General features: G+C 35.9%; 5 protein-coding genes across 5 annotated transcripts; 2 read left to right on the top strand and 3 right to left on the bottom strand.

Moving 5' to 3' along the window:
• Positions 1-171: 171 nt before the first annotated feature.
• Positions 172-5,436, top strand: LOC103337177 (uncharacterized). The gene is made up of 15 exons (XM_008240329.2): positions 172-332; positions 421-610; positions 750-801; positions 893-935; positions 1,078-1,128; positions 1,365-1,477; positions 1,602-1,667; positions 1,749-1,891; positions 2,100-2,160; positions 2,294-2,355; positions 3,129-3,233; positions 3,962-4,037; positions 4,492-4,604; positions 5,038-5,097; positions 5,189-5,436. Exons 1-15 carry the CDS (start codon positions 245-247, stop codon positions 5,292-5,294), a joined length of 1,329 nt encoding a protein of 442 aa, XP_008238551.2. The 5' UTR covers positions 172-244; the 3' UTR covers positions 5,295-5,436.
• Positions 5,437-7,726: 2,290 nt separating this feature from the next.
• LOC103337176 (leukocyte receptor cluster-like protein) lies at positions 7,727-8,473 on the top strand. Its single transcript, XM_089041971.1, has one exon. The coding sequence runs from the start codon at positions 7,727-7,729 to the stop codon at positions 8,291-8,293; it is 567 nt and encodes a 188-aa protein (XP_088898097.1). The 3' UTR covers positions 8,294-8,473.
• Positions 8,474-8,719: 246 nt separating this feature from the next.
• LOC103337175 (heat shock 22 kDa protein, mitochondrial) lies at positions 8,720-9,763 on the bottom strand. The gene is made up of 2 exons (XM_008240327.3): positions 9,405-9,763; positions 8,720-9,242 (listed from the first exon to the last, which is right to left on the bottom strand). Exons 1-2 carry the CDS (start codon positions 9,634-9,636, stop codon positions 8,845-8,847), a joined length of 630 nt encoding a protein of 209 aa, XP_008238549.2. The 5' UTR covers positions 9,637-9,763; the 3' UTR covers positions 8,720-8,844.
• Positions 9,764-12,442: 2,679 nt separating this feature from the next.
• LOC103337174 (vesicle-associated protein 1-2-like) lies at positions 12,443-16,095 on the bottom strand. Its single transcript, XM_008240326.2, has 8 exons — positions 15,894-16,095; positions 15,693-15,763; positions 15,161-15,242; positions 14,939-15,054; positions 14,678-14,842; positions 14,538-14,588; positions 13,539-13,616; positions 12,443-12,897 (listed from the first exon to the last, which is right to left on the bottom strand). Exons 1-8 carry the CDS (start codon positions 15,943-15,945, stop codon positions 12,787-12,789), a joined length of 726 nt encoding a protein of 241 aa, XP_008238548.1. The 5' UTR covers positions 15,946-16,095; the 3' UTR covers positions 12,443-12,786.
• Positions 16,096-20,213: 4,118 nt separating this feature from the next.
• On the bottom strand, positions 20,214-24,461 carry LOC103337173 (Sec14p-like phosphatidylinositol transfer family protein). Its single transcript, XM_008240325.2, has 11 exons — positions 23,852-24,461; positions 23,654-23,753; positions 22,803-23,069; positions 22,549-22,626; positions 21,780-21,881; positions 21,641-21,690; positions 21,398-21,506; positions 21,192-21,275; positions 20,882-20,923; positions 20,761-20,802; positions 20,214-20,674 (listed from the first exon to the last, which is right to left on the bottom strand). The coding sequence occupies exons 1-11, from the start codon at positions 24,235-24,237 to the stop codon at positions 20,615-20,617; spliced, it is 1,320 nt and encodes a 439-aa protein (XP_008238547.2). The 5' UTR covers positions 24,238-24,461; the 3' UTR covers positions 20,214-20,614.
• Between the last annotated feature and the right edge of the window lie 1,162 nt (positions 24,462-25,623).

Raw genomic sequence — 25,623 nt, 5'->3', positions numbered from 1 at the left:
CTAGTAAAATGCTAATTATGTTGCAATTGCGAATTATGAATACAAGAAAACTCTCTTTTTGTTGTCGACTAGAGCATTGCGTTAAGTATGGGCTTGACAACTTCATGTTGAAATCTACTTCCATGTCAGCTGGCCTGGTGAGCCCATCTGCAGGGCCCATAGCTTTCTGACCCAACACCTATTTCTTCTCCTTCTTCCTCGTCTTCATCAAACTATACCTCTTCGATATGCAGAGAGCTACAAAATGGGGACGAGGACAAATTTCTACAAGAACCCTTCCATTGCTTACAAGAAGGACCTCAGTCTCTCCTCCGTTCTTCAGAACCTGAAAGGTAGCTAACATTCTCTTGTCCTTTCTTTTTCTCCGCATCGACCCAACAAGCCTCTAATATGAATTAACTCAATTTCCTCTGTTTTCAGCTTACAACATCGCCACTGGAAATGCTCCTCCGATTGAAGAACGGCAACCAGCTGCTGATGGCAAAACGGCATGTCGTAAACGCCAGCGTAATCCGGAACTGCCACCGCCGCCTCGTCGTCAGACTCAGAACCGTGAAATCGAAGGGAACGATGGGCCTATGTCTCACCAGGATTACATAGATAAAAGAAGGCAAGAGCTGATTTTTAGTTTCAATTATCAAATTCCATAGTTAATGAATTGCAGTTGTTGCTTTTTTTTATAAAAAATAATTTTAATTTTAAAAATAAATAAATTGCTTATTATATTAGTTTGTGAAATGCATGAGCAGAAAAGAAGTTAGTGCATCGCAGGCGTATGAGGAATTGACTGCTGATGTTTTGGTAATTGAAATTGCTGCTGTTAATTTGTTTGCATTGTAAATTTGTGATTGATTAAGGTCACATTGTGAGGTTTGGTTTCTTGTTTTGGCAGGGAAAGCCGGGAACTTCGTGCCTAAAGTTGGTACAATATGACAGTAAGCTTTCTCTTTTTCTATTTCCTCTTCATTCTCTGATATTAGTCAACGATGGTTGTTTGTCACTAGTAGGAGCTAGTCAAGTGCCACAATTTTGATAGTTTTCAGCCAATTGATAAACATGGTAATGTGAAAAATATAGGTGACGACAGTACTTCGGAATGTGAGTTGAAGCAGGATTCTCCAAGTTCTGGTTAGTTATTCTTGTATAAAGAAATATGTAAAGATACTCAATTTTGCTGATAATTTCCCTTACTATAGAGTGCGATAATCTGATTGGGTTGGGTGAATCAGCTCAAATAGAGATATGGATTCATCGATAGTTTTTCCTAATAAATTTGTTTATTTGTAACTTGAGGTGGCTAATTGCCAAGAAATTCATTAATTTGTCCTTGTTAACGCTACTTTCTCTTGGCATGCTTCTTTCAGGTCACATAAATGAATCTGATCGAGTAAAGAGCAGAAGTGAACAGCGTTTCCCTCATCCAGGAGAACCTGTTTGTGTCATATGTGGTAAATATGGAGAATATATATGCGACAAGGTGGGTTATGATATTATGTGAGCATTTACGAATCTATAAACTTCTACCCATGGAGTCCCTTTGCACCCCTGCACTGCATGGTAGTAATCTCTAGACTCTAACTGGTGTTTGTCTGTTTTAATAGACCAATGACGACATCTGCAGCATGGAGTGCAAAGCTGATCTATTGGAAGCTCTTAAAGTTGTGAAGGTACTTAGCAGACAAGTTTGTTGTAGTGTTTTATTTATTGCTTCCATTTGTCTGAAGTCCTCCGATAAATTATTTTCTCAGGAGCCCTCGAGCAATCAAAGACAAGATGTCTCCTCATATGGATCCAAATTTACCTTACCAATGCATGATTTTGGTGAGGACACTTGGGATTATGAGCGGCATCGCTGGTCCAAGAAGATTTCTAGTCTTTCTACTTATGAATGGTATTTATTTCCTTAGACATCTTGTTTGTTTGTCGCCTAAGTTTCTCAAGTGTAAAAAATGGCAGTAAAATAGAGTCCATGCACCAGAGAGAGGCCACTGTTGTATTTTTCGTTGCAATTTTATTTGTTTGCATTTCACTTGTATAAAATACATGTTCTGATCATTTTAGCTCTTTATTCACCTGTGATTGTGAATTTGTATGTGTAGTTGGAAATGTAGAAGGCCTGGACACCTTGCTGAAGATTGTTTGGTGATGACAAGTAACCAGGTTCTCTATTAATTCTTTTGGTTATATTTATAGTAAACACGCACCTTACTGCTTCCATGATTGGCCTTTGTAATGAATGGAGAAAAAGGGGAAAATAGATGGTATAACTCATTAAAGTCTATGTTTCGTCCAGGTGACGTTGGGCCAAGGCAAACCCAATTCAATACCTGCTGACCTTCTTGCATTGTACAGAAGGTTTGGAATTTATTTTTCCTAATTTACCTTTTTGTTTTTGTTTTTGTGCTTTGGAATTTTGACTTGTCTTATGTAGGTAATGATGCCTTGCACCGATATTATTATATTGCCAAAATATACAAATGAATTTTTAAAGTTTAGGGATCCTCCTTCCTCTTGTTTATTGCATTTAGCCTGACCTTGTGTTGTTGAGTCTACTGAAAGCTGTTATGCAGGAGAAAATTTCAAGTGCTCATTGCCATAGAAAGTAAAAGTACTGACTCGTAGCTCATGTTATCCATTGTGGTATATTTAGTGGATGTTTCTATCCTGTATTGAGCTAAGGAGTCATATTATCTCACCTGCAAGCAGTTATATGATCATATCTCATCAGCAACTTCATTTTCATCTAACATTGAAAAAGAATATTTGTAGGAATATATATTATATAGTCTAAATGGATTGTTAAGATGGTTAGGCAAATGCTTTTTGACATTGGATATCTCCACCAGTTCAAGATTTCCTGAAATGAATAGATTTTCGGCTCTCATTAAGCAAAATGGGTAGTGGATTGTTTACTTAAAGTCAGAATGTTATCCAGTTGTATTGAATTTGTTCTGCTGCCCACTATTGCATTATAGTTCATTTAATTAAGCTACCTGTGGTGTGTTTTTTAGATTATCTCTTCACATAAGCTTATACTTGGCTGGAGAACATAATTTATTTATTTGTTCTATTGATCACATATTCAAAGTGGACTCAGGATCCCTTTTGTGGCCTTTTTGTGTTTGCAGATGCCACCAGATAGGCAAAAACATGTCAGCTGCAAAGTGCAATGAATGCTATAGCTCACTAAATTTAGCCACATGCCTTCATTGTAGCATTCCGCTCTGTGACAAGTAAGCAGAATAGTTCTACTTTGTGGATTGATTAAGTGTACTTATGGCATAACATAAGGTTGTACTGTTGAACATTTATGCATTTCTTGACATCTAGCAAATTTTTTTGTTTCCCTTATGCAATTTTTATCTCACTTTTCTGTTTACTGGACTGATTAATGTTGCAATGTGTATGGTGTGTCAGTATATTAGTAGATAAACCTTTTCTCAAGGGAAATTGCATTGATGAGCATACATAGTATTTGAATTTTGTTTTTCTTTGAAACTTTTAAGGCAGAATTTGTAACTTATTTTCATGATTATGTCCATCGGATTATTTTGCTTGCTTTGCTTTGCATTTCAAAACAGTTTTGAAGTTGAAATGCTCTTCCTCAGAAAATACTTCGACCACTTATTATATTTTTATGCTGCTCTGACTTGATTCATTAGATTCTGTTGTTGCTACGCTGCCATTCATGGGTTTCTTTTCCGTTATCTTTGTTTGTTTCTTTTATTGAACACTTGAACATAATGATGAGGCTTAAATCCTGAAGTTAGAAGTTCAGTTATCATGCTTGGAAAAAAGAGCATCTCATCAACTAGTCAAAAAGGGAGTCAAAAGGGCTTGGAAATTGTTGATCCTTGGCGTGCAGATTAATCTAGATATTTTTCTCTGAACATCTTAGTTCATGTTTAAATTCCTTGCTCTGGCACCAGAGCATTGGTAGACTGATAATCCTAATTTCCAGTGCAGGTCATTTGAATGAGCATATACAGGCAAATCCATCTCATCGACAATATTATTCTCATAAGCTCTCTCGTCTGGTGGGTACTAACTTTGGTTCACTGTTACCTAAGAGTTTTTTAGAGAAGAAAAAGATGCTGTACCAGCAATGATCTGGGTATAGTTGACAGGGTCCAATTTGTGTAGCATCTTGTTGTATTATTTTACACTAGTACTGACATAGAACATGAATAAACATAAACTTCTTTGACTCAGCTTAGGAGACAAAAGTTAACATACTGGTTATTTTAGGATCTAGAAATTCTAGTAAAGCTCTTCCTTCTGCTTCTTTAAAATCTTCCCCTTAAAACCTTTGACGATGGCATCTGGTCTCTCTCATGTATTGAATTTTGCTTCCATGTAAATAAAATAAAGCTGCTATGTGACTCAAGATTGCAACCATAATGTAAAATCATAATATATTGGGACCTATGACTCCAATCATTAAGTGGCTCTTTTGTATTATGCTTAATCATTTATAATTGATTGGTGTAGGTGAAATGCTGTAAATCAACATGCAAAGTGACTGACATCAAGGATCTTTTGACATGCCATTACTGTTTCGATAAAGCTTTTGATAAGTTCTATGACATGTATACTGCAACTTGGTATGGAATTAGTATGCTAGAAATTAATTCTTATTTCTCCACTTATTTTTCTGATTATAGATTTTGCTACCTTTAGTTTGGCCTTCACTCAGAAGGATTGGGGACTGCTGTACCTTTTAATTTGTTGGAACTTAGGTTTAGTTTAGTCTGTTAATTCTTAAGTGGTATGTCTGTGGGGGTCATACCTCATATGATCTTTGAATTGACATCTTACCCACTGAAATCTAGTGATTGAATTTCTGTAAACAAAACAAAACAAAATAAAAAGATGAGTCTTGAGTGAGAAGATGGAATAGATATACAAACATAAAATGATCAACAAAACGATCCAAAATGATCCTAAGAGATTGTGATGCGTATATTTCTTTTCATTGTCCTATAAATAAAGTGATCCATTAGTGTACAATAAATTAAATATGCACGTATGTTGCAGGAAAGGCACAGGGCTTTCAATCATATCGGGTTCTATTTGCTGCGAAGATCACTTTGCTTGGTAAGCATATCTGTACTGTTACCTTCTGGCCTTTACCGTATGCCTTAGACATCGGGTTATTGATCTTTTTGGTGACTTGTTAATGCTACAGGCATAGGATGAACTGTATGAATGCTAATGTGGAAGAAAGTGCATATATCATCAGTAAGAGTTCCCAGAAAGACAAGCGTGTTCAGCTCAGTGACTTCATTTTCTAAAGGGGTCACGAGAAAGACCATACTTTGGTTGATCATAGACTCATAGTGGTGCCTCTTTGTATACTCCTAGTAATTCCTGTAAAAATTAAATTGGAGGTGCATAGCAGGAAGGGCTGCTGTATAGAGAAAGTTAACATCGTAAGAGCATGGGTTTTCTTTAGGTAAATTATAACGGCGCAGTCAGTACATCTATGAGATGAACAGCATTTAACTCTCTATGACCGAAAGGAGGACAAGACCGAGTCAGAACAGAAGCATGTACGTTGTACACTGTTTATTCTTGAACTTGTTCTTTTCTTTTTGGTTATGTAATTTGGTGAAAACGTACAAATGTAAAGGTTATACATCTCAACAATAGTATAGACGTTAATTTATATTGTACAATTATAAGGTTGGGGGCGAGATCGTCAATGTAAATTATAAAAAATTAAAGAATTTATGGAATTTTAAAATACTAATCTCTTTTTTTATTATTTATTTTTATATATAGAGTTTTTTTATTTAAACCCTATATTTTTCTTTGTTCACCCTAATACTTAAATCATTAAGCTTTTAAGTTTTATTATTGTGTAAAAAGACAAAAAAGGTCATCCAACTTAATATTTAACCCTAGTACATATATACACACACCCTATCACTCTTCATCTTTCTATAGTTGTTTTCAAATTATAGTCATTCAAATCTATCTTATAAGAATATATAAGATCTTAATAGTTAAATAGCATGTAATTATTCATTAATAACTCAACTGGAAATATTACAATTTCTTATTAGAAATATTAGAATTTTCATAGCGAAACCGAACTTTTATAATTTTATCCCAAATTTTTTTTATTTAAAAAAATCTAAAAATTATGACGGAACAAAGAAAATTTACAAAACAATGGCAACAAAAGAAAGAAAAGGGGTAAATTTTAATTTGATGATCAGGGTACAACAGGAAATTTCGTAAAACCTTTATAGTTGTTGGGTCCAAAGAGCAAAAAAATTAGGTTCCAATAGAGTTTCCCAAAAAGAATAGAGGTAAACCCAACATGAATGCAGTACGATTAAACGACAACCGACTCGTTCCCGGGTTCTTTGGCCTCGGTTCTCGATCGAAGCTTCAGGCGCTAAATCGCTTTATGGTCCTTTGAACTTTGAAGTTGAAGTTTCTGAGTAAGCATCATCTATTTCTTACGTCTTCGTTTTTGGTTTATGATTTGCTTTGTGATACTCATATAATCGATTCACGTGTACTGTTTGTATCAGTTCACTCATCATAATCCAACTCGATGGTGCGCAGTTTCTGAAATCACAGAGTTATAGCACTCAGTTATCATTCCATCTCTGTTAGTAAGCTTTACTTTGCATTGTAGCTCTTAACAACTAAGCCAAACCCATCTCAATCACACCAAATTATATTTTGGTTGAAACAGCAGCAAGTCTATCTATAACCTGTCAACCAATATCTCATTAACATGTGAACATCAAGCAAGCAAATTTTCAGAACTTAGCCTATTGCATTATTGAATTGGTGAGTGCAAGGAGCAAGCCTCCATTGCAATGCGAATTCAAGTGCTCAGTTCAGTGGTCACCAAAAGTCTAGAGCTTTAAACAATTGGAGACAAATAAACGGTGTTATTATCTTCCGCGTAGCAAGACAAAAAAAATATTTGAAAACAAGAAAAAAAAAAGTGTCTCCAGTGATTTGAAAGAGAAAGTGTTCATAAGCAGTACCCCAATTTTATGAACTAGCCAATTATATAGCAGCATCATCACTCAAACTAAAGTAAGATGAAGCAAGCAAAACCCAGAACTCATCTACCCTTGTTACAGCAAACCCTATATAACCCCTACACAAATAGCCAAACCCCAAATTGCGTCTTCTCTTTCTTTCTATTCCGTTGTTTAATAGACAGTACAGAGCAGTATCTAGAGCTTCACCTAATTCTTTCTGAGTTTGAAACCCTAGTTTGCCAAACGAGAGATATAGAGATCGATGTGCTGTCGCCGAAAGATCGTCTGAGGTCCTGGCGAAATCCCAATTGATCGTTTTTACGTATTATGTGTGAGGAGATGGAGGGTTAGGAAAAAAAACAGCTGAGGATGAACCTTTTAAATCAAACGACGCCATGTGTAATAAATATAATTTGGAATCGGTTCTGAGACCCGAGTTGAGTCAGGTTCACGGTGGGTGGTTCGGTCATCGGTGGTCTAAAAAGCAGTCTCATGTGATTAAACTGGCCTTGGCGCTATCGAAGCTGTAAGTGGAACGATGTTTGCTTCTCATATTCATATTGCATCGATTGTAAGCTAAGCTAGGTTGCCAGTGCAGAATTTTCGGCATGCGAATTCATGGACTTCCGCGTAGCAGAAAAGACTGCAGCGTATAGCATCGGAAAGAATTCCGTTGTAGCCCTAGCGTTCAAGATCGTGTATTACAGTCATGCATGAATATACTGCCTCAGAAGCGGTGGAATGTGTACAACTTTGAGTTCAAGCGTGAACTTGAGCAGCTCCGGACTGCCCGTGGCTTGGCTCCGGTGAGCCAAGGGGAGAAGCCTGCTGCAGTGGAATCAAAGCCGGGTCATATTAATCTGTTTGAAGGGATTAAGATTTTTGACCCTATTAGAGGATTAGAGAATGAGGGAGGTGATGGTAAAGATGGGTTTAAGAAGAATAAGAAGATGAAGAAGGAGGAGAAGCCCAGGGTTGTGACTGCAGAAGATGAGAAGTATAGGTTGGGTTATGGAGTTGCTGGTAAAGGAGTTAAGCTGCCATGGTACCTTGAAAGGCTGAGTGCAGATGCAAATGATGACAGTGGTGACGGTGATGAATCGTCCAGAGGGACTAAGGGGGAGATGAAGAACAAGAGTGGGAAGAAGACGTTGGAAGAATTGCGGGAAGAACGATTAGAAAGGGAGAAGCGAGAGAAAGAAAGGGAACGCGCACTGATTCTGAACAAGACCCGAAAAGATGGAGCTGCTTTGAAGGATAGAAGGTTTTCTAGGAGGTGAGTTTACGGTAGTGTTCTTAATTAACCAGAACTCTGAATTATCTGATTCAAGTTGTATTTGTAGACTGTATAGTTTTGGTGTTTAACGTTTTGGATGCGTGATGCATCAAAGGATGTTACGGTTGTTTCTATGGTGTTACAATGATATTACATATAGTGGATTGATGCCCTGCAAGTCGCTTATCTGTTGTCTATTTCACTTCATATATAAGTGCTAGTTGAGGTAATTGCAGTATCTGTAATCTCATTTTTCTAGGTTAAAATGAGTAAGATGAAAAAGAGAATAGACCCATGCCCCCAATAATGTGGTTAAGAAAAACCAACACACACTTGTATACACAAAGCCCGTACGAGTAAGATGAAAAATGATTTTAAAGTAATCTCTTTTTCTGCTAAGAATTGGACTGATTAGACTTATTTAGTGAGATTGAGCATGAACCATGACATCTATTTTATTCATGTTGAACTGGGTCTAAACAAAACTACATCACCGAAAGAAAATGTACACACTCCAAAACGAAAACAGAACAGTTCAGTCTGTCTCAGACACTCTCACTCGACCTTAACCTCAAAGACGTCCTTCCTCTCGTCCTCTTTCACCTTAGGAATCGCCAGCTTCAGAACCCCGTTCTTCATCTCAGCCCTAATCGAATCGAGCTTGTAAAGATTGGGAGGCAGATCCAATCTGCTAGAGAACCTCCTGCCTCCACCTTCTTCATCCTCCGAGTCTTTATCTTCTCCTTTCACAACCAGCGTGTTCTGCTCCACCGAGATCTTCACATTCTCTTTGTCTAAGCCTGGCATGTCCATCCGCAGAAACAGAGCTTCCCCGTTTTCCTTCACGTCCCAGCCTCTTCTGGACCCTGCAAGAAATGGGTTCTCCATGAACTGGTCCATCATGTTCAGAACCTGGCTCAGACTCCTTGTTGGTGAAAATGGATCAAACGCATCTGCAATTCCCAAAAACACAAAAACCCAATTGAGATATTTGACTAAAACGAAAAACCCAGTTGGGACTTCGAAACATCTGACCAGGAGAAAAAAACCCCAATTGAGATAACCCTCAATATTATGCCAAAAAAAGATATGAAACGAGCCCAGATGACCAGTACCTGAGAAGAAGGTGGGGCCAAAGTCACGGCGGCGAGAGGGAGACCTATCGGTGGTGCTGCGATCAACAGGGACACTACGATCATCTTGATCGTAGCTTGTGACCTGGGCGTTGGAGTTGAAGGAGCGAGAGACAAGGGGAGAAACTGAAGCAGAGCGAATGGGGCTGGAGAGCTTGGAGAAGAGGGTTGGGGCTGAGGCCCTTCTAAGAAGGATCGAAACTGAAGAAGCCATTTGTGCTTGCTAGAAAAGAGACTGAAGTGGCTTTTTTCTACTGTGTTGGGTTTTTGGTTTGATCAGTTTGTGAATGGAGATTAGACTTTGTACGTGTTGGGTGTTGACGAGATTTTGAAGGCACAGGGTTTTATATAGAGCAGACACATATGGTATGTTGACAGGGGAGGCTTGGAGAAGGGGAAAGGAGAGAGAGGCTTGGAGAAAGTTCCAGAGCATACAGGGATACTGGTGAAGGTTCTAGAAACAAACAGTTTGATCGGATACTTTAAATTTTTTTAGATTTACAAGTTATGAATGCAAAACCCGAAATAAAAAAATGTCTTGAATTTGGATGTTTTGCATTCGACAATGCTCTGGATTTCTTCAATACCGCTTGTAATAAAAATAAAATAAAATAATTTTAAAAAAATAGTATAAGCATATATTACAAATTGAAACTGTTTACTAAAATAGAAAATTTGGGCTAGTCCTTTATTAAAACAGTACTTAAATATTTTTAGTTTAGAATAGGTACCGAGGAAAATTCATATTATTTATGTGGGTCTAAGGTGTTTAAGGGTATTACTATTATTTTAGCATGACCTAATATACAAAAGTCCTTATATTTATTTGGAGCAAAAAATCCAAAATTAGCCACATTTTATTTTCTAATTGGTTCTTATAAAATTTTAATACAATAAGAATCAATTAGAAAATGACAAATGACTAGTTTTGGGTTTCTATCTCTCTCTCTCTCTCTCTCTCTCTCTCTCTCTCTCTCTCTCTCTATATATATATATATATATATATATAGGTTCTATATAAGTTATTGTATAATATGTCATGCAAAAATAATTTTTAAAATAAATATCTTTTATTTTTATCTTTTGAGGATTCGAATTTAAAATCTCTTTTTATATTGAAAAAGATATATGAGAAGACCGAATGCTAGTTAGTAAATGGGGAGGGCGCATTCGATCTCTTTCTCGCAAATTTATAATTATATCCTCTTTATTTTATTTTGTTTCATGTTTTCATATCGGTGCACTTTGTTACGCAGTTGCATGTTTTCACATGGGAGTACAAATCTACAAACTTCGGCTACTTTCCTGTTCAAAACTAGGGATGGCAACTGGTCGGGTATGACAATACCATCCCCGTCTCCGCTCTCCATTCCCTCCCCCGTCTTCGAACCCATCCTTGTTTAATAGGTTTTGGGAATCCTCGTCCCCATCCCCATCGGAGGACTATCCTCATACCCGCCAATCCCTGATTTTTAAAATTTTTTTTGCATAAAAAAATATTTATTATACATTTTAACATTAAGTTTCATATTAAATTATAATTCAACACATTCAAATTAACTATAAAGCTGAACTTAACTATTCAAAATCATATCAATATGAAGTTCCATAGAAAATTAGGAAGAATTTGGAGATGGAGGTTAACTTATGGTTAAACATAAATATTATAATTATATATTTATTTATTAGTATAAACATATATATTTTCTGCTCTGGTTTGGGGATAGGGACACCAATACCATTCCCTTCCCATATGCGTAGGGGATTTTTCAAGTTCGGGGATCTCCATACCCAATCCCTATTTGGCCCGAAATCTACCCCTGTTAGGGTCGGGGACCCACTCCCACAGGGATTTTTGCATCCCTATTCAAAACCGCCAAAACCAACATGACTGGCATTGCCTGCTTCAACAATAGAAAATGTTATTTCTTGTTAATCATTGTACTTTGTTCATTATACAATTTAAAGCCACGTCAAACCATGGAAAATTCAAACCAGACAGACACAATTCTTCCAAATTTTGTACTTCAAAAATGTATAATTCTCATTGTCAAGCCTACAAGTAGGGTTGGCAATGGGTCGTGTAGTGTCGGGTTCGTGTCGTGTTGGGATAATAAACGTATCAAGAATGCTCAACCCGAACCCAACCCATTTAATAAAACGTGTCGTGTGAGGTTCATGTCGTCTTTTATCGTATGCGGGTTTCGAGTCGTAACGGGTTCGTAAATAATAACATGCATGTTATGAAACTCATAACTGAAAAAATTTAAATTAAAAAAACAGAGAGTAGAGAAAATATAAGGAAAAGAAAGAAGAAAAATAGAGAGAGAGAGAGAGAGAGAGAGAGAGAGAGAGAGAGAGAGATATAAGGAAAAGAAAGAAGAAAAAAATAGGGAGAGAGAAGAGAAGATTGAAGGAAAGAAAGAAAGAAAAAAGAGATATGAGAGAAAACTAAAGAGAAGGAAAAGAAAGAAAAAAAAAAGGAGAGAAGAGGAAAGGAAAAGAGAGAAAAAAAAGAGAGAGGAGAAAGAAGAAAGGAGGAAAAGAAAGGGGGAAAAAAAAAGGGAGAAGAGAGACGGAGAAGAAAGAAAAACACAAAAGAAAAAGAAACATTATAAATATCAAAAGGCATACCATAAAATCACAAAGTTGTTGGTTAGAATTCCTGGTTTCATTTGATTTCATGAGGCTACCTATTTTAGTTGTTTGATGACAAAGTCCGCAAAATTATTCATTCCCTTTTCTTTTTTTTTCACGAGCAATATCCTAAACAACTCTAATGTACAGGAAGGCGTTCGAACTCGGGTGCAATAGAAAGGACATACTATCTTGGTCAACTGACCTAACCCACATTTGTTATTCCTTTCCCATTTAAACCCACTGTTTTACTTTGCAGATTAAGTCAAAGACCTTTAGTTTAGATGCAAACCCCAAAACATACCCAAAAAATGATAAATAAACAAAAATTAAATAAACAAAAAATGAGAGAGTGGGATTCATTAAGATAATTACCGACAAACTTGAAACAAAGAAAAATAATATAGAAGAAATAAAGACATGTTTTACATCACACTGAGATGTATAAAATTATTAACAACCATCAGAGATACAGTTAACCAAAATCTCTCAAAGTTGAAACACAAACGAAACAAAGTGAAAATCATCCTCTTAAGTTACAAAAGAATGTAAGTTTACCACGCACTAATCTAGAATTCCAGCACCTAAGATCCACAGCACCACCTAAACAAGTTTGGAAACTTTCGCAAAGCTAACTAAAAACGAGCCACCCTCAGTTTTTCCTTCCACCATCATTCTTCAATGACTCGGAAGGAAACAGCACGACACAAGATTTGTAACCAAGTGCTTACGACTTCTTCATGAGATAGCCCAAAAGTAAGCCAATCAAGCCAACAATAATGACGAAAAGGATTGAAACACCACCACGACTTTTGCTCCCTTGACGCTTCAAGAGTTCCTACACAAATACACAATAAGAAAAGCACAACAAAATTTGGGAAGCAAGAGACTTAACAATGCAATATAGTGAAATCCATGGAAGAAAATAGTATAAAGCCTTTTTATTGTCGATAAAAGAGAGTGATTAAGGTAGCAGAAGAAAAGACAAAAAGTCCAAGAAATAGTTACTGTCTCGACATTTACTCAGAAATCAACCTCAAACATCTCCAAGAAAGTAACAATACTAAGTACCGCACTCTCATCCATAAGCTTCATATGAAAAAATCCATACTTCAAATGGAATACAATTCGCAAAACTATATTACTATCACAGGATGGGAAAATCACTACAACATCCCTCGACAAGGACCTACCTTCAGAAGAGAAACTTCAAAAGAGTTGAATAAGAAAAACTCAACACAGTAAAGATTTTTTATTCTTCAATTTTGCACTATCCCTTACATATGTACAAAGTGCAAACATACACGTAATGATAACTGAAAACATGTAAAGTAATCATGTTTAAGCACACAAAGCATACTCTTGCCTAAGGATAGGAACCCCTATCCCCTATACCCTCTCCCAAATAAATAAATAAATAAATAAATAATGGGTAAAGAAGAGGACAAATTCTACAGAAGCTGCATGTTAAGCTCTCACCAGCTCCTGGCGAAGCCTGTTACTTTGTTGATTTGCTTTATTCTTTTCCTCTGTCAGTTTCAATAAAAGTGATCTTGCCTGCAATTATAAAAAAAGAAGTATAAGAACTACCATCCCAAGCACCACTAGTAATATGGTAGACAACCTACTACTTAAGGCAGCAGCACACATGAATGCAGGTCACATTACAAACCTGTGTAGATTATGAATTGCCATATTGGTACAAACGAAACTATCAGGAGGAAGAAGAGAAAAGGCAAAAGAAAGTCTCTAACAAAAAAAGATTAAATCCACTATCTGTTTGCAAAAAAAAAAAAAAAAGGTATGATTTCTAGTCCAATTAAAAGCACCAAGGAACAATCACAATAAACCCAAAGATGGAGTCCAAAATTTCCATTATTTCCTAACAAGCCCCAAACTCAGGTAAGGATAAACTCTAGCCGGTGACAGAACGAGGAAAGAAAAACCAAGATATTTAAAGTCATTTCTCTAATGACTAATTCCAATCAATAAATCTTCTCCCGTCTTACGAATCATGACAACAGCTTTCTTCACATTCTAAAAGGACTGATCTTAAGATATAATTGTAGTACAATAAAGCCCATATAGAAAAAGGTTCACCATTGTATGCATGTCGTAAGAGCATGCATGTATGTGCAATAAATATCACGCTAGACAAGTTGCATTAGCGTCACAAAAGCTCAACCCAACTATCAAATAGACACATAAGATGTTAATCCCCATATGAAGCTTTTTGTCACACTAACTAGTCCAACAACTAATTTCGATTTTTTCTAGCAAATATTTACATGGTTCTTGGTCGTAAGGATACTCATAGCACAACGGAAAAGAGATACATGTAACAGACATCTGACCTAAGAACATACAGAAGTCATAACAGATTTCTGATACACAAACAAGAAAAAGTCAGAAACTGGATAGGGTATAAGACACAAGTGCACACACATAAACAGATATGTTGTCTGAGTAGGCATTTACCTCTGCAGATCTCTCCTGAGGTTCAAGCTGCTCACTAAATGCTTTTGCAGCCTGTAATCACCAATAAATGGCATGCCAATCAATATCTCTCTGCTGACTGAGGATAAGAAATCATCATAAAGTCTACCTCAAGTACTCACATTGGAAAACTCAGCACCATTCACATTTCCATTCTCCATAACAGAACCCCTTGGTGAAGACCCTTCTTCAGACCCTTCTGGAACCGGAGAAGGGGGTTGAGGTGGAGAAACATATACCACTCTCAATTTGCACTCCTCAACCACATTTCCCGCCTCTTTATTGAACTACACAACATCAATTCCACAAATGAATAACATTCGGCATAGAGTACACAAAAACACCAGTATTCACACCATTGTATAATATCATTATATAACTACCACTTCTGGAGTAATATCCTTTGGAGTTGCACCATCATTGGTTTTTACACTCTGGAGGAGAAACTTGTCCTTGCATTGCATGTCTGGAGGAGCCTCTTTTTGTGCTTGCATTGTAACTAAATCAACAAAAAAAAAAAAAAATTTGAATTAATCATCGAAAATTTCAAATCCCATATTCTATATAAACTATACATACAGTCGAACAAAATAATTAATATGCACCTATAACATCACATGTGGATCGAGGCGAGACAATTCCCGTGTTCGGACGAACACAATACTTCTTGGGATTTGTAGTTTTGACCTGAACATAATCGAATCAATATCAAACATCCAAAGCAAATCTACAAACTTCACAAATATAAGTTTCATATCTACCAGCAATCTGATATTTGGAAGAAAAACAAACCAAACATAACAATTGTCGTATTCGAATTTTTTTCTTTTAATGCTGTCTGATTTACAACATTCGTAAATCACTCCATTACAAACTAGCATGCAGTAAATATTAAAAAGATAACAACAATTCATGTTCATCGAGTGGAAGCAGTAACTTTTCGGGTTCCAATAAAAGAAAATCAAATGATAGAATATCCACATTCTCAATTCTCCGTTTGTTTTATTTTTCGTTTTCTTTCCTCACATTTTCCAAACAACCAAATGGTGAATATAAGCAAAAAAAAAAAAAAAAACAATTTGCAGAAGAATTTGAAAGCACAAACACAAAACAAACACAAAAACAAAAGAGGAGCACCTTGAAAGCGACATAGTTATCGGTCTTATTCGAGAGCAGAAGCGAACAAGAGATCTGCTTCTTCAATTCGACTGAAGAGAGAAAAAAAAAACAAAAAAACAAAAAATGAAAACTGAAACAAATACCGCAAACATGAAAAAACAAAGTCTACAAAACGCAAACAGATCGAAACGAAGAGAGCGTTACGAAAATTTTACTAACAGGGGAACTTGAGCTCCAGAGGCTCGATGCTGAGAAGCTCGCCCGTGCTCATTGGATTGATTGCTTGATCGATTTGGTTTGGGTATGCTGTGGAAAAAGGTGGAATTTAAATTGAATTTAAATCAAAGACAGAGATAGGCGGAGAGATCGAGAGAGAGAGAGAGGTTGTTGGGAAATTGGAAGAAAATGAATTTGATTGTGAATTTATGAGAGGGGAAGTGTTTTTTCTTTTTCTTTTTCTTTTTTTCTGTTTCTGAGAGAAATTTTTTTTTTTTCTTGACTTTTTATGATTTATGTGAGAGTAAATGAGTAGTTACTAATTATGAATTTTAATATGAATGAATGTGCGTTTATAACACCTACTGTCTCTTCCTCGATCCCTTATTTTGGCATATCATAGAAGGATATATACTCTATCAATTTCTTTTTATTTTTATTTTTCTTAATTTGCTTTTTAGTTTCTTTTTAAGTCGGACTAAATACTTTATTTTTTATTCAAGCGATATTGGACACATCAAAATCCAACATAGACGATGAATGTAGGAATAAATATTCTTGATTACTAATGGCATATTTATTTATATAGAATGAATATTAAAAATTATTCTAATTTCATACTCTTGGTGCCGTTACTAACACATATAAAAATAAAAATGATTTAAAAAAAATAGAATTAAAAAATGAATAATGCTACTCTTACTAATTTCATACTTTTGGTTTTAATTGATGTGATTGTCACTTCATGAGATCATTCTCTTAAAAAATATATAGATTGCATAGTGTAATCCAATAACTTAAAAACTATGGATTAGATTAATTTTTTAGAGTAATTTGTCCCATACTCATACCTGTAACTTCTTTGTAGATTAATTTTTGGTAACAAGAGATCATTCTTAGATGGTCTTTTAATACTCTTAATGAGTATTCTATGTTGTAGAAAAACTTTAAACCTCTTCTCCTATACTAATCTTTTTAAAATAGTACCTTTCTAAGAAATCAAACGTTAAACCAACTTTTAATTAGTGGTGGTGGCGATCTGCCAAATCGAAACCCCTAGCCCTCTCTCTTTCAAAAAAGACTTTAGAGCTGTTTTCACTTTGAGGGGAGAGGAAGTCACTGTTCTTCCTCCCATCTCCCCTCCTCCCTTTCTCCCTTATCCTATTTTCCCCAATTTTCAGAGAGACAGAAGGTTTTCTCTACTTGTCTTCGTTTTGTAATGATCCTCTACTCATTACAAGCGGATGCGTCTCGGCATTGGATCTCCACCTGCGTTTGGTGTCGGATCTCTACCACTATCCTTTTTGCGGTTTCTTTATGTTTGAAATAAGTCGCAAAGACTCTTTGGATTTTCTGTGTTGTTTTCACCTATCCTTTTGTGAGAGTTTTTCACCTCTCATTTGTAAGAGGTTTCCACCTATTCTTTGTGAGAGGTTTTCACCTCGCTTTTGTGAGAGTTTTATTTATATTGTTATGACTTGGTTTTTTTCAAGCTTTATCTATTTTTGGTTATTCTGAGTTTGCTCTCTTAGTTGGGATGCCTATGCTAGAATTTCTTCGATCATGTGTGATCATTAGTAGAGGAGTCCTAGATTATCTGAATTTTGATGTTAGATCGCTCCGTTATTGTAATGACCATTTGTGACTAGTGACTTTTTTGGTTGAATTATGAATGCAATCTTAATTTCTCCAACAACAAAAAAACCAATTTAAAGAGACTAAAATGCCCTTCCAATCCTTGAAAACACGCAACCTGTTTGGGCCTGGTTGAAATTTGATCGGGTCAGGCCCGAGATCCGACAATTAAACTAATAATGAGCCCAAGTTATATTTCGGTGGGCCTAATCAATAAGGCTAGATAGAAGCCTAAAATCATAAATATAGCATAATATCTGCATGTGGTGGAATACACCAATCTGGCTGAACACATCAATATGGCTGAGAGCATAAAAGTGGTCGAAAGCCTGTATGCGGCCGAAAGTGTAGATACGGTCGAAAGCCTATATGTAGCCGAGAGCATAAAATCAGTCAATGCTTAATTAAGGAGATGGATAATCTGTAGAAGGATTTTCTCATAGGTTACAATTCAAATATGGAAGGAATTATGTCAGCTTGATGGTCAACTGATGTTATTGTTGGGAGAGCTCGAGATGGAAGGAAAATCAAATCAAATATTATTATTTACATTAAATCACACGCATGAGACAAGAGATTGAAGATATTGTGGAGCAATTATAATTGACGACCGACCAAATTGAGATGCACCAAAGCCCCTATAAATACCAAGCTTATGGAAGAGAGAAAGGACCCCCGACAGAACACACAACTTGTCATTTTACATTCTCTTCAATTTCTATCCTAGGAGTAGCATAATGTAGCCATAGCCTAGTTCTTATTTTTTCTGCTCTAGTTTCCGTAGATTTTAATTATGCATTTACATTCTTGTTCTTGTTTTTCAATTCTATTTTAATTACAATAATTTCAATTCACATTATCTTTACTGTTCTTCGTAATCTAGTTTACTTTCCGCCCTTTACTTTACGCACTCTCGCATTTCAATTATTTAATTTATGCAATTTACATTACGCACTCGTCTTTATATTGTTTAATTTATGCAATTTACATTACGCACTTTCTTTACATTCTTTATTTTATGCACTTTAAATTACACGCTCGTCCTTAAATTATTTATTTTACGTACTTTACTTTCCGCACTTGTCTTTCAATTATATTTAAATTCAAGCACTTTTTACTTTACGCACGTGTTCTTTGTTTCATTACATTCCACTTTCAATCTTCATCTCCACTCACTTCACATCATTTGGTTGCTCACATAAAGCCTTGACTCCGAGGTAGTGAAAGAATCTAGGCCGTGAGTAGGTTCCTTACTCGGCCGAACAATCGTTTGATTAAAGTTAGATTTCGGACACATCATCTACTTACATTCCATTCAAGCATAATTCGTGGCTTGGTGGTGGCACGCCCCGCACTCAATTAAAGAAGGACCAAAAACTCATTCAATCGGCCTACCCAGTCGAAAAGAGGGAAACACAACCTCAACATCAGTCTCAAAGCTCATATGGCAATTCATTCCCTATAAAATAAATAAATAAACAAAACTACCTAAGAGCATGTCTAGGGGTGGGGCAAAGGGCTATCCACCATTTTGGCCATCTAGCCGTTCAAAATTTATGTTGTTCTAGTGCGGAGGAACTAGGGACCATGGGCCATTTTGGCCATCTAGCAGTCCAAAATTTATGTTGTTTTAGCGGTGAGTGAGAATTCAAAATTTATGCCAACGGGGTCTAGCACAATGGAAAAGGACTCAAGTCTTTGACTCTATAAGCTAAATGGAGCATGTTCATTGGAATATGTGGGATATGACCAAATTTTCTGTATCAAACTTCAAAGAGAGATGCCAATAGAGTCTAACCTAGTAAAAAATGGTCTTAACTTGCAAACTATAGTGGTCTTAGGTTCAAACGCCGATGACACCTTGGTTGGTAGCGTATGTGAGTTTCTCTCCCATTCACTTGTAGTTTAAACTATCACTTGTATTAAAAATTAAATAAAAAAAATAAAGACATCAAAGAGAGATGTGACCTTTCGGGTGTCGACGAACAACAAGATGATTATTCTCTTTTCTTAAGTGGTCATGGGGATCATGTGTGTTTTCTATCTATAATCAATGATTGAAGAATTTCTCATCTCAGATTCTACTCGCATTGCATGTGTCTTTTTGATATGGCACTCAACAAAGCTCCTCCAAAGGATTTGATTTGATTTTGAGACTCCTTGAATTATTGCAACTATTATCAGCCACATTTCTTTGGGACGGGGCCCAAATTGTGCTTGCTAAATGGTAGATGAAATGACAATGAAGTTCATTACCAAAGTTCAATCGTATCATTGGCTTCTTTCTTAAAAGTCAGTTTGTCCTATGTGTAGGGATGACGTTGACTCCAAAAATGTTGGGCAAAACTTTATCATTTTGGGAAAACGTCTTTGTCCATGAGGCTTGAGTGGGAGTCCATATTGATCCAACTCACAAACATTGAATTAAAACTCATAAAAAAATAGGAAAACCTTGGGAGTGACTGCAAAATCATTACACGTGTTATAACATCGATGAAAGATATATTAGAGGATAAAATGATTTGAGTTATAAGATGTGATTCTAATTACGCGACAATTTCTGAAGTCAACATATTAATAACTAACCACGTGTTATAATATATTAAAATTATAACATCACGTGACTATTTGACTATTATACCAAATAATTCTTTATTAAAAAGGGATGGCTCTCCCTACGCTCAGAACTAAGACCATCAATACACACTGATTATTATTATTTCCTGTCTGGGCCCAAGGTTAGGCTAGTCAATGTTGAACCATCAATACACAGCAGTTGGGCTGGTACAAAGCCAGCCAAAGCCAGCCAGCCAAAGATTGATTTATGAACAAACTTAAATTGTACCGTCTCTAATGACAATCACTTGGTTTATTGACAGAAACAAGAGCGAATAAAGGTCCTTGAAAATATTGTTTAGTTTGTGAAAAGGGAGAGCGTTATTCGTGCTCCTTTATATTAACTTCTCTGCATTTCTACGAGAATGTATCCGCAAGAGTACGAGAGAGGTTAAATTATATATAGACCGTAGGAGCACGAATAGCGCTCCCCTAGAAAGATACACATTTATTTGATAATTTGATGAGCTGGGCTATCCTTCCCAAGGAGTTGATCTCAACTCTTCTACCTGCTGGCCAAGTTCTTTCAAGACCTGTAAGAAGAAAATAATGAAAGACTCACTAAAGATGTTTAAGGCTGGTACCAATATGAAGAATTTTTTTATGTTTTAGGACTCACTATCTTGGCTTCCTCAAGTGCAGCTTCTAATGCTTGAATTTTCTGCAACACAACAACAGTTAACATGTCTTTGTGGATTGAATTGTAGGAAATGAGAGGTACAAGTATTTTTAGAACTCACTTTGTTGGCCTCTCTAAATTCTGCTTCCAAGGCCTTGATTTTCTTTTGGTGCAATTCCACACAAAACAGCATTATATCAGAATGAAATCTTTTTCTTTAATTCTCTTCTCAGTAAATCCGAAAGAGCATTATAAATTCGAGAAACGGAGATGAAGAAACGCATAAACAAATTTCTTTAAAAAGAAAAACAACAATGGTGCTGCAACTGAAATAAGTACATCAAACAAAACTAACAAGAAACAGATATATCTGAATTATGCAGAGAGCAGAAGTATGCAAGGAAGGCATTGGTTATATTTGGTGTGCTTACTATATTTCGTAAAAGCCCCTCATCTGAATCCAAATGACCATTTTCTTCATAATTGTTGACCCCATTATCGTCTGCAGTAATTGCCTGAAAATATAGACGAAGTATTATTTAACCTCTACTGTATTAACTGCACATGGTTAAAAAGTTTAAACTGCAATGCAACAAAGTTTGAAGTAAAACACTTGGGAAGGAATAAAGTTGATCACTTGAAGCATTTCTGTAATATCTGGATTGTTCCAGGGTCCTTTGTCACTTAAAAGGCAGCCTCCATAATCAGAACAGGTGCAGCCTCCACCCAGAAAAGTTGGCAAATTGCTGCAGAGAATTGAATTTCTTTATTCTTAATTATGAAGAATAAATCAGAAAAAGAACCCTTTTTTCTCTCATTTCTAAATTATTTATACAAATATCTGTGCAAATTTGTACCAACTTGGGATTGAAATGCTTACCTTTGATCAACAACATCAAGCAGGTTACTTTGGTAATTGTATCCCAGCACCTGAAATAATAATAAATTTAGTCCACTGGGATTAAGGAGAAAAACTTTCTGGCTAGAAATTAATCCGCCCTAGAGAAAAGAACCCTCACCTGAATCTTTGCTAATGTGCGTGTATCAAGGAAAGCCTTCACTGCTTTCCAAAGCATTTTAAACCCAGATCCAGCATTCACAATAAACAGGCGATTTAGAGTCTGAAAAATATCAACAGCTCTAAAGTCATTGACAGATAAATAAGAGCACATACACTACACTTATGTTAGTATCTCTCAAAATTAAGTGTCATTCATTTCATTTCAAAAAAATGAAGTGTAATTCATCAATTTTCAGTAGGAAGGGACTTGGCATTCCTTTTAATCCGATGAAAATATCCCGCCTTCTAATACCCGATAATTAAGTTGACTATGATAGCTTACAGCAGATTTGGTGTTTAGGACTGGATTGAATTGGATAACTGACTAGATTCAATGTGTATTGAAATAAGAAATGAAAGTGAGGTGAATGATTTTTAATATTGTGGGAATTAGAATCGATAAGTTATAAGGTGTTAATATCCTACTATCTTGTGGGGTTTTGAAGGGATAAATTTCCTTAATCACTAGTCCATCAACTTCAAATTGGACAAAAATTTGGAAGTTGGGTCTCGTTTCATCCTTCAACATACCTTGAATATAGTGACTTATCTCCAATCTAATCTAATCCTATGGACTTAATGGTAAGATTATCGACATCTTCATCACTAATTTTGCTAATTTTTTGTTTTGGAATCTAGATTACTAATCTCCTGACTCACCAATCAACCATTCTAACCATCTTGTTGTTCACATAGCATCCCTGCAGAGACAATGACAACCCACGTACCTCTGGGTAGTAATTGCTATCAATCTTCTGAATTTCCATGAACAGATATCTAGCAGGCTTTGAGAAATTAGCCAATCCCTAATCAAACACAAATTTCAAGTATGTTAGAACTCACTGTTGCAATTCAAATAACACATTTGACGCTGTTTTATTTTTCTTAGCCAGCAAAATCAAATCTTCATGAAATAATTTATGGGATGAACAACTTTGTATGGAAGTTTGCTCTAGATCAAACATGAGAAAAAGATGCTCACCACTCCATGCACATCTAAAATACTTGTTGTAGATGCTACATGCCTCTTGGCTGCAAGTGAACATGCAGGGTATCTCCAATTTAATGTTTTCTCTTGTTCCGACACATGATACTTGACAAATCTTTCAAGGTTAGTTACTTGCAGAAGCTTGTTAAGGTCTACCATTCCGATTCTTTCGATGTACAACGGTCTACCGTACCGGTCTACCCCATGATATCCATGAGGATAGCATTTCTTTACTGCTTCATACTCCTCAAACTTAAACTCCTGCAATATCAGAACATCTACTATTGGATTAGCCAAAAACAGGGAAAGAAAATCTTGTAGTGATGTGCCCTGCCGTAGTGAGACTAGTTGACGTAGAATGATAATGGTACAATCTATAGATGGCCTGCAGTCAAATTTTAAGGGTTAAAATTGTTCCCTTTTTTTTTTAGTTGAAACTTTATATTAAATCTCATGAAAGCTAGAACTAAAACAGGCTTTTAGAGTAATTAATATAGACTTGGCGGTTTATCTTTTTTGATACAAGCGATATTCTACTTTAAATTAATTTAAACTATAGGGAGGGGGATTCAAACTCAGGTGCATAGTGGAGAGCACATCCGGTCTAGCCAACTTGGCTAAGCTCATGTCTGCTGTGTTCAAATTTATCTTAAAACAAGCCTTTAGATTAACTTGTGCTTCAAGCTTCTATACATTGTAATGTTTACATAACATGATATCCCTGTATTTATGTGCTATAAGCACACAAAAATTAAAGCTTCTGAAATAAGTCATGCTGTAAAACCAATATGAAATATATCATTATCCTCTGTATCTGTTGGAAAATATAGTTCGAAATCTTTCACCTTTGGAATTGCATCAACCATATAATCCTCGCGCCACTTAAGATAACTCAAGAAGGCATCTTTTGCTTTTGTAAAGTCAAAGTCCCTCATTCTAAGAAACCTATAAAATGAAACCTCAGAAAGAAAGAAAGAAAGCATTATCAATGAAATAGAAAATTTGGAAACACTTGATGTCAAATAATGTTCCCATCAACTTACCTTAAAAGGGTATGATAATCATTGTGCTGTGGAGGAAGCTGGCCCTCAAGGAAAAGCAGTTCTCTGAAACACTCTACAACGTTTTCATCCTTTGGATCACGAACTCCTCCGAGAACCGTTTTCAAGCTCTTATTGCTGCTGATGCTGCTGCTACTCCCTCCAAGCTTCTTGAACGAGTCGCGGAACTTGATCATTGTCTTGAGGCCTAAGTTTGAAATTGAAGATGAAGGCCTGTGTTTGTCTTGAGGAGGGAGATGCCAATGGCTTTCAATGGGTGGATGAAGAATTTTGGTCTTTCCTGAACTTGAGGCAACATCGCCATCTCCATCTCCATCTCCACCACCTTTAGATATGACTATATCCCTGTCTTCTTTTGACTTATACATAGGTAAAGACCAAAAGCATGCCCTTAAAGAATCCAACTTTAATTGTTAGAACATAAACAATTAATGTTTAATTGGTATGAGTTTGGAAGGGGAAGAAGTTGAACTAATTATTCTTGCCTCAATTACAGGAAGAAACAGTTTTGCTACAGAGACAATGGCAGCCCATTACAACATTACAGTGTAGGGAGTTGTTGAATTTCAAACAATTGTGCATGAAATTTATAAAAAATGCGCAAGGAGAGAACAGCAAGCAGAAGAAGGTGAACACAACATAAATAAATAAAAAAGAAAAGGAAAGAAAAGAAAAGGTGAAACGATGTTGGGCTGGGTATCCAATTCCATGCTTTGCTTGCAGCTTCGAATGCCTGAGCTTCAAGCAACCTGTGTAGATAGCTCTCTAATGATTTGTTTCATTCGAGGTAGCCTGTAGTATATCATCAGTATGTTAAATGAATTCTATTCAATTCAAAGTGAGATCATATCGCCAACAGGGTCAACCTAATAGAAAATGGTATTGATTTGTAGGTCAATGGTCTCATGTTCGAGTTCCATGACACTAGTAGTGTGTGTGAGAAAACCCCTCCCTCTTATAATTTAGAGTATCACTTGTATTCAAAGTGAGATCATATCAAAGATATTCAAACTGAACTACTAAGCAAAATGTTAGCATAATGCAATAAAAGCTTGAGCTAAGCTTCATTCAAATGATGGCAAAATTCGAATCTATATTGTACCTTTTCGCGGCACAGCCCCAACGACACTTGAATAATTAGAGTTCACCACTCACTTGAGTTTACAATGTATTTTAGTATTATAATTAGATCTACATAGTGAGTTTTCGCATGTTCGTGTCTTGTGTGAAAATTAGCTCCTATAAAATACGGATACAGATACGCAATACGTGATATCATACAATATAGGATATAGGATACAACAAATCTTTAAAAACTAAAATACAATTACGACAAGCATAAGTTAATTAAAATAATATATATTTTGAAAATAGTTACCCTTAATAAATTCCTAAGATGGCATATAAAGGGCAATTAGAGATTCTTTTTGGCAAGAGAATGGAACATTTTTAAATAGAGTTTTGGTTGAAGAGTAAAGTCATAGGTTGGAAACTTGATAAAATAAAATATAACATATAATAATTGGTTCCACTACTAATAACATTTACCTTTTGTGATAAAACCTCATATTTGCTGGATTTTACAAATGGTTATATTGGGGACAATATTTTATATCTTGTTGCAAATTATGTAAGCTATCATGTCGCGTAAGCTTTTTGAGAATATAAATATTGTAGTCAGGGGCAAAGCTGTGTTAAGGCCAGGGGTGGCCTTGGGCCCCCAAATTAATTTTATTGAGTTATTTATTGGGGAG

Source organism: Prunus mume, linkage group LG7 (assembly GCF_029339155.1).
Source record: "Prunus mume cultivar Tortuosa linkage group LG7, ASM2933915v1, whole genome shotgun sequence".
Classification (NCBI taxonomy): Eukaryota; Viridiplantae; Streptophyta; class Magnoliopsida; order Rosales; family Rosaceae; genus Prunus; species Prunus mume.
This window is presented reverse-complemented; position numbering and strand designations above follow the sequence as displayed.

Coding starts and splice junctions, on each gene's coding strand:
- LOC103337173 (XM_008240325.2), bottom strand. CDS start 24,237: ATGTATAAGTCAAAAGAAGACAGGGATATAGTCATATCTAAAGGTGGT. Junction 22,627..22,802: donor TTTTAGATGTGCATGGAGTG/GTGAGCATCTTT, acceptor GTGTTTGATTAG/GGATTGGCTAATTTCTCAAA. Junction 20,803..20,881: donor AATTTAGAGAGGCCAACAAA/GTGAGTTCTAAA, acceptor GTTGTGTTGCAG/AAAATTCAAGCATTAGAAGC.
- LOC103337177 (XM_008240329.2), top strand. CDS start 245: ATGGGGACGAGGACAAATTTCTACAAGAACCCTTCCATTGCTTACAAG. Junction 1,892..2,099: donor AGTCTTTCTACTTATGAATG/GTATTTATTTCC, acceptor TTGTATGTGTAG/TTGGAAATGTAGAAGGCCTG. Junction 5,098..5,188: donor TGCGAAGATCACTTTGCTTG/GTAAGCATATCT, acceptor TTAATGCTACAG/GCATAGGATGAACTGTATGA.
- LOC103337174 (XM_008240326.2), bottom strand. CDS start 15,945: ATGAGCACGGGCGAGCTTCTCAGCATCGAGCCTCTGGAGCTCAAGTTC. Junction 15,243..15,692: donor ATAACTATGTCGCTTTCAAG/GTGCTCCTCTTT, acceptor GATTATGTTCAG/GTCAAAACTACAAATCCCAA. Junction 14,843..14,938: donor AGGATATTACTCCAGAAGTG/GTAGTTATATAA, acceptor GATGTTGTGTAG/TTCAATAAAGAGGCGGGAAA.
- LOC103337176 (XM_089041971.1), top strand. CDS start 7,727: ATGAATATACTGCCTCAGAAGCGGTGGAATGTGTACAACTTTGAGTTC.
- LOC103337175 (XM_008240327.3), bottom strand. CDS start 9,636: ATGGCTTCTTCAGTTTCGATCCTTCTTAGAAGGGCCTCAGCCCCAACC. Junction 9,243..9,404: donor TGGCCCCACCTTCTTCTCAG/GTACTGGTCATC, acceptor TGGGAATTGCAG/ATGCGTTTGATCCATTTTCA.